This window comes from Benincasa hispida, chromosome 1, assembly GCF_009727055.1.
Source record: "Benincasa hispida cultivar B227 chromosome 1, ASM972705v1, whole genome shotgun sequence".
NCBI lineage: Eukaryota > Viridiplantae > Streptophyta > Magnoliopsida > Cucurbitales > Cucurbitaceae > Benincasa > Benincasa hispida.
The window spans coordinates 16,560,342-16,568,356 of NC_052349.1; the positions used below are offsets into that span (position 1 = coordinate 16,560,342).

Sequence of the window (8,015 nt, forward strand, 5' to 3'; positions counted from 1 at the left end):
TTTAAAACTTGGGGGTTGTTTCCATGTAAGCAAACTCTTAAAGATAACCATGAAGAAAAGCGTTAGTAACATCAAGCTAACAAATAGTCCATCATTTCATAAGAGCAAGGGTTAAGAGAATCCAAATAGTGACAGACTTAACAATAGGATTGAATGTCTTACTATAATCAATATTAGGAGTTTGATGAAATCCTTGGCTACTAACCAAGCCTTATATCTAAAAAAGAGCCATCCGAGTTTTTTTAATTTCAAACACCCATTTACGACCAACAATCATTTTATCACTAGGCTTAAGAGCTAACATTCAAGTCCTATTTTTCAACAAAACATTATACTCATCCTCCATGGCTTTCTTCCAGTGAGGGTGTTTGAGAGCTTCCTTAACATCACAAGGTTCATGTTGAGTATAGTCAATAAGGTAACCTTTAGGTTTGAAAATACCACATTTACTTCTAGTCATCATAGGATGCATGGATACCACGGGTGTAGTAGCAATAGAAGGGGCAAAAGCTATAGGAGCAACATTCCCATTATGCTCAACATGGAAAGGAGAAGATGCATCATTTGTAAAGAGTATAGAGGATATATCATTGTTAGAAAGGGAGAAATCAGTAGCAATAGCACCCTGTAGTTGTCACGATAACCTACATCTAGAGGATACACATTAGTGGACTTAGATTCTCAGAATTAGAATAAACTAAAACAGAGTTAGATCGATGATTATTATGGTTCCATGAGCGTTAATCAAGAATAGATGATATAGGAGAAACAAATGTTGTCTTAGATATATATGAGGTTGAAGTGTGGGAAGTGGAGGATGATACATATGGAAAAGAAAATTCATCGAATAAGACATGACGAGAAATATATAGACAACCATCAGAAGTTATAACCCTTGTGTGAGTTATTATAACCAATGAATGTACAAGAAACGGAGCGAAGAGATAGTTTGTGAGTTTGATAAGGGCACAAATACGAAAAGCATTTACAACCAAAAGTTCGAAGGGAAGCATAATTTGGCTTAAGACCAAAAATATTTTCTAAGGGACTAACACGATTAAGAACAAACGTATGGAGTTGATTTATGAGAAAACAAATTTAGAAAAAAACTTCATCCCAAAACTTCAGAGACAAAGAAGCTTGGGATAAAAGCGTGAGTCCCTTGTCCATTGTATGTCTATTTTTTCTTTCAATGATGCCATTTTGTTGGGATATCTGGGGATAAGTACTACGATGTTCTATGTCATGTTGTGTTAAAAAAGGAATGAAAGGTTTAAACTCCCCATGTTTGAAGTCTTAATAGAGAGTGACCCAACAATTTTTCAACTAGAATTTTAAACTTCATGAAAAAAGCATTAGATTTGGACTGAAGAAAGCAAATCCATGTATATCTACTATAAACGTCCAAGAAGCTAATGTAATATCGAAACCCAATGCGAGATAAAGTATGATAGGGTCCCAAAGATCAAAGACAACAAGTTACAATGGTTGAGTATATATAGCAACATAAGATGTAAAAGAAAGAGCATGATGTTTACCCAAAGCACGAGCATCACAAAAGCTTATTTTATTCAAACTTCCATTTGAATGCTTGAAATTTTTAAGAACAAATTGAATAACAAAAAAATGAGGATGACCTAACCGCCTATGCCAAATATAAAAAATATTAGAAGAAACATTAATAAAAGATAAAGTAGAGACCGTGCACAACACTTGAGAAGGGAGAGATGGTGAGACAGATATCAGGGAGGTAAAAGAAGACAGAGATAATTAAAATGATATAGACCATCATGGAACAGCCCCTAGAGAAGAATTTGGTCAGTAAGATGATCCTTCACATAACAAAAAGTAGGGTGAAACTCAAAATAAATGTTATTATCTTATGCAAATTGAGAAACAATAATTAGATTTTTTGTAATTAAAGAAACATGAAGTAGATTATTTATATGTAAGGACCGATTGGATAAATTTAAGGAAAGAAAAGCAGAACCATAGTGAAGAATTGGCAAACCTAATTCATTTGTTGCATAGATCTGATTTTCGCCTTCATATTCGATCCAGTAGATAGGTTATTAAGGTTGTTTGTTAGATGATTTGTAGCATCGGAGTTAGGATACCAGTTGCTATCCACATTCAGATCATGGGTCAAGCATAGCCAACATAGGAGAGAAATTATTTGTAGAAGTCGGAGAGACATTATTATTAGAACAACCTGATGATGACAAGGTTGCTCAAGGAGTAAGGTATCGAATAAAGCATCTGTCTGCAGTATGCCCAAATTTAGTACAAATTTAGCATTGAGGTTTGTTTCGACCACCTCCACGACCCCTCCAACTATTGGGACCAAATTGATGAAAAGCATTTATTTTCACAGACTGTTCGCCATCTTTTTCTGAGTTATGTGACATAAAATTAGCTGATGACAAAGCTCCTCCAAGACTAATCTTACTTTCATTTCTAGATTCATGAGTAAACAATAAAGAGGTGATATCTTGGATAAAGGGGGAATCAATTCTAGCAAAAATAACAAAGATATGGATTCATAATCAGAACCTAACCCAACCAGAATGTATGATATGTAATCATCCTTGAATATAAGCTTACCAAGGATGCAAGAGCATCCACACATTGTTGAATCTTCATGAAATATTCTTTTAGAGGCATAGCTTCCTTCTTCATGTTGTGAAGTTTGCTTTTGAACTGCATAGCTTAAGTAAGACATCGGGCAAAGTAGATACCTTGAACGGTGGCCCAAATATCTTTGGTCGAACAACAACTCAACATTTGATTTAACACATCTTTGTTCATCGATCTAAGCAGCCATGAGAAAATAAGGTGATCCTGACGCTTCCATTTTTTATACGCAGGATTGGGAATCTGAATTCGAGCGGATGAGGACGAAGTCGTATTTGTTTCTTCTTCGTTGGTGAGAAATTCAAAAGGAGGTTTCAATTGGACGTACTGTTCAAGATCATACCCTTCTAAAGAAGTTGTAATATGAAATTTCTAGAGAATAAAGTTATCATCACTAAGCTTGACAATGAAAATCTTGTTACTCGACCCAAACATCTGTGAAAAAGATGAAGTCGACTTTATTGAAGAAAAATAAACATAAAAGGGGCCAATGTAGGCTTCCTTAACACTTCCCTCTATAAACTTAGGCTTTCCCTAAGTTAGAGAATCCCTCTCTTGATTCAGAATCACTTAATCTGTTTTCACAGTGTAAGAAACAACACTCACAGATAAACAACCTTTGCAAAGAAGGATACATCAATACAATGGCTCTAGCGACTCTAACACCCTCATATGCTCATAGATTACTTTTCACTTTCTTTGAATCGCTAACCCTCATAATTCTTCCTCTCATCCTTTAAATACACAGCGAAACAATGAAGGAAAACTTAAAGAATATTCTAAGAACCACCAAGAAGGAAACAATCACAAAGAGAAATACGCAGTGCAAGTCTTCTTGATATGGAAACTCAGAGATATATAGAATTTACACCTTGACACACAACAGCCTGCCAGAACTCACACATGTTAAGACATTTTGATCGACATTTCTAAGTAAACAACGCAACATAACTAAACAAACATTGTCAATCATAGCTCTAACATAAAGTATAGATTAGCATAGAATTATATAATTGGAAAGAGATGAGTAAAATCCATTAACTCACATATGCTAATGTTAGTGTCAATTTCACAGTTTTGAACTATTGCAAATCTTGATCTATGAACTATGCACACTTGAAGTTCATAATTTTAGAATAACATTCTCGGTATTGTTCCTTAATCTTTATCTTGTACCAACGTATTTTGGGTATTGTTTCTCATTGCACAAAAAAACTTTGTTAGTGTCACCTCAACAATTTTTGTCAAGTGCAAGGATATAAATAGGAATGCATAATTCGTCCTATGATAGAGGTATGTCATATCGACTCATAGATCAAGGAGTGTTGGTTTTGGTTAAGTAGGTTGGATTATGATTGAGCATGCTAGATCTAGACATTTTCAAATAAGATTGAACAAATATTTTCTTATACATCAATAATTTAACGTTCAACTTATAAGTAATCTACCATAATAATAATAATTAATGAAATATATAACTTAATTGATTAAGACTTTAAATTCTTTATAAAAAAAAAAAAAGAAAAAAAAAGCCCAATCTAGATAAGAAACTGTTTGAGAGAGAAAAGAGATTGGTGGGGTTGGCATGCATCAAGAAGGGGTGGGATGGTGCTCATAATGTGGTGTTGCCTATGCCACCCACACACCAATACACACATTCCCTTCTTCATCCTACACTGTACATCATTTTTCCTTTAAAAATAAATATTTGGATGCATTTGAAGTTGGACCATCAAATATTCAATCAAAAGTTACCCTTACCATATATCATGTAGAAAATTTTTCTTTTTCTAAAAAGGATATTTTAAAATATTTTATCTCCATTATAATTGAAGACATGCATGAAGATAGATGTAAACTTGACTACACCTAAGTATTACTCTCTCTAAAACTCCATAACCTTTTTCTTCTAAACTCTTTTTCTTTCATCATTTTCTCTCTTTCTTTAACCATTTTATCACTCACTTTCTGCATTCTCTGTCTCATATTACCTATCTGTTTCAATCATACCCTCCCTTCTCTTCCTCCTCCATTACTAAACAACCTCCATCATCATTCCCTTAATCTTCTGACACTTCTCTTCATTTACAAAAAAACTAACACTAAACACATCATTCATCTCAACTTTAAACTTATGGGTTTTCATTTAATAACAAATTAACAGATGGCAACAATGACGGTGTTTTAGTGTCAGGCCTCATTCTTCCCTTTCTTTGTTGCTCTGTTTTTGCTCACTTGATACATAAAAGCTCAGATAAACGCTGCTATTTAAGTGATTGGTTAATCTTAATAATTTCTAACATGTATGAGAAATTGAGAGCGTCTAGTTTTGTAGCCTATTATTATGTCCAAAGCCTGGGAAGCTGTCGTGCTGTTTCTCAATAATCTAAAATGTCTAAAACTTGACCTTCTGTCTGAAACCTGCATTCGAAACTCCTAGTTTCTTTGGTCCCCAATTTCTTGGCCAATTTCCAGAAATTTTTCATCATCTTGTCTCCATCCGTATCATTAATCCATGATAGTGAAACCTCCCAAAGAATAGAAAAGTTCAACTATTTTTTATCTTTGTAGTGTCTCAGAAACTTAGAAAGAAAAGCAGAGAATTACCCAAAAAGTCACAAAGATTGTTCTTTTATGACTTGTTTAACCTCTAATGAAGATAATTAAAGTACCCAAATAGCAAATTTTGAGAAAGAGAGAGAAAAAAAGATGCTTTTGTGTTGAATAATTTTTACCATACATGCTCTGTTTTGAAAGATTTCAAAAGCAGAGACTTTGTGGCATTACCAACGACATATTTCATTATGTCTTCCAATTATGACTCTTTGTTGCCTCACCAGCATGCCTTTCTCTCTCTCTCTCTCTCTCTCTATCTCTTCTTTCTCTTTCTAACCCATCCACTTATAAATTCCATCCTTCTTTCATCGTCTCTCACTACAAATCCTCTGTTCTTCTGCAAATTCTCTGTTTCTTCAATGGCCGATTCTGGTTTTGAAGGCTTTGAAAAGCGTCTGGAGCTTCACTTCACCGGCGATGAACCCATTATCCACATGGGTCTTCGGCAAATCGACTCAAATTCCCTCGAACAAATCCTTCGAACCGTCCACTGCTCGATCGTCTCCTCCGTCGGAAACCACTTCTTTGACGCTTACGTCTTATCGGAATCAAGCCTCTTCATCTACCCAACTAAAATCATTATCAAAACTTGCGGCACTACTCAGCTCCTCAAATCCATTTTCCCTTTTCTTCATCAAGCTCGCAGTCTCGGCCTCACCCTCTGTTCTTGCCGTTACACCAGAGGCAATTTCATTTTCCCCAAATCTCAACCATTTCCACATTCGAGCTTCAAAGAAGAACTTCTCTACTTAGAAGAATCACTCCCCAAAAACCTCCATTACCGGAAAGCCTCTGTTATCCCTTCAAATCTCCTTTCACATTCCTGGCACGTGTTCACTGCTGCCGACCACCCCGATTTGCTCCACCCAAATCCGGAGTTTCTCTACACCGTTGAAGTTTGTATGACGGAACTCGACCGGATTCTCGCCCGGAAATTCTATTTTCGACCCGGCGATGGAAAAACCGGGAATTCGGTCGGAAAGGAGATGACCCATTTGACTGGAATCGGGGATATTAATCCGAGTGGTTTGATTTGTGAATATGCGTTCTTCCTGTCTCTTATACACATCTAGATGTGTAAAGGAGATGACCCATTTGACTGGAATCGGGGATATTAATCCGAGTGGTTTGATTTGTGAATATGCGTTCTTCCCTTGTGGGTATTCGATGAATGGAATCGATGGGGATCGGTATTCGACGATTCATGTGACGCCGGAGGATGGGTTTAGTTACGCGAGTTTTGAGTGTGTCGGGTCGGTTTACGATGATTGAAGTGTCGAAGTTGCGCCGTCGACGAGTTTCCCGCTGCCGGAAGTGTAGTGTTTCAGACCTTCACAGCTCGCCGGAAATAGTCCGCCGGGTGTGGCGGAGGTAGATAATAGGTGAAAAGTTTTGAGGGAGTGAAATTATAGGGAATCAAGCGGACGTGGCGGTGACGTGGACATTGGATTTGCTTACATGGGAAATATGATGACGTGGTAAAGAGGTGGGGCCCGTGGGATCTTATATTCCTGATCATTATCGTGATGGACGGCTGGATCACGCCTAAATTTTTCCAGCTGTGTGGAAGAGAGAGGGTCGTCCATAGATGGCTTACGTGGAATTTTTTCCTCATTCTTTTTGTTTTTAGTTTGTAATGTTTTCCTTTTTGTTTTGTTTTTTTTTTTTTTCACTCCCATCTTTGTCTATTACTATTTATTACCTTCTCTTAGGATATATGACCAAAAGAATTATATTTTCAAATGTTTTCATTTTAATACAATACTTTTATAATTTACTTGATGCTATTTTAAGTTACTAGATAGAAGACATGTGAGACGTGAATTAAATCTCTCTTTACGAAATTTGGAAGATGAAATTTCAATATTAAATATAATATTGTGTATTCGTTTTAACTAGTAATATTTCACATTGTTATACAAAACAATGGATGGTTAGAAGTGTCTATACTTTTGTTTTAAATAGTTGTTACTTGAAAATTTATGAATGAATAGACTTTTCATTTTACGTTAAATTATTGAGTAACGAAAGAGAGAGAAAAGAGAATAAAATTAACATCCAATATGATGTAATTACAATTAAAACTATAAAATGATTCTTATAAATAAAAGTGACATGATTTGATAAGAATTTTTGTAGTTGACATTAAAATTTCTATTGATAACGCAGTAGAGTTTTCTAAAGATGATAGAGATATTTATTTTAAAACAATACTATGAATAATTATATATGCCACGTAGTTGTAAAGACACTAAGAACTATATTGTAGAAAAAAAAAAGGAGTTTACTTTGTTAAATTTCAACTTCTTAGATTTTTCAAGTTTAGCTTTCTTTAACTTAAAATTTAAATGAATCTCAAAAAACTTTTCAAAAATTAACTTTGTGTGCTAACTTTTTAGAAAACCTCCCCAAAATATATCTTGAGAAAAGTCTATTTATGAAAAAAAAACTTTCATAAAAATGTTAAATTACTTTTCAAAAAATTGTGGAGAATATTTATTTAAAATTAAATTTGTAAAACTTCTTTTTTTTTTCACTAAAAATAGTCATAAACTCTAAAAATTAAATTGCACAACATTAATAGTCAAAATTTAAAATTATATGCAATAATATAACATCAATAACATTGATGACTACAAAATTTATAAATGGATAAAAAAATTAACTCCTAGCAATGATTGAAGCATAAGTGATGGTGGCAATTATCTCAATAACAGAAGGAAATAAATGGATAAGGGAATATTATGAATGGATAGAAAAGTAAA

At 34.5% G+C, this 8,015-nt stretch overlaps 1 protein-coding gene across 2 annotated transcripts; it reads left to right on the forward strand.

The window, feature by feature from the left end:
* Positions 1 to 5,458: 5,458 nt before the first annotated feature.
* On the forward strand, positions 5,459 to 6,522 carry LOC120089343 (S-adenosylmethionine decarboxylase proenzyme 4-like). Of its 2 annotated transcripts, none has more exons than XM_039046789.1 (2): positions 5,459 to 6,276; positions 6,377 to 6,522. In XM_039046789.1, exons 1-2 carry the CDS (start codon positions 5,610 to 5,612, stop codon positions 6,520 to 6,522), a joined length of 813 nt encoding a protein of 270 aa, XP_038902717.1. In that variant the 5' UTR covers positions 5,459 to 5,609. The 2 variants fall into 2 exon arrangements, with proteins under 2 accessions (XP_038902717.1, XP_038902709.1); XM_039046781.1 differs by having other exon boundaries at positions 5,460 to 6,241; positions 6,342 to 6,522.
* The last annotated feature ends 1,493 nt before the right edge of the window (positions 6,523 to 8,015 follow it).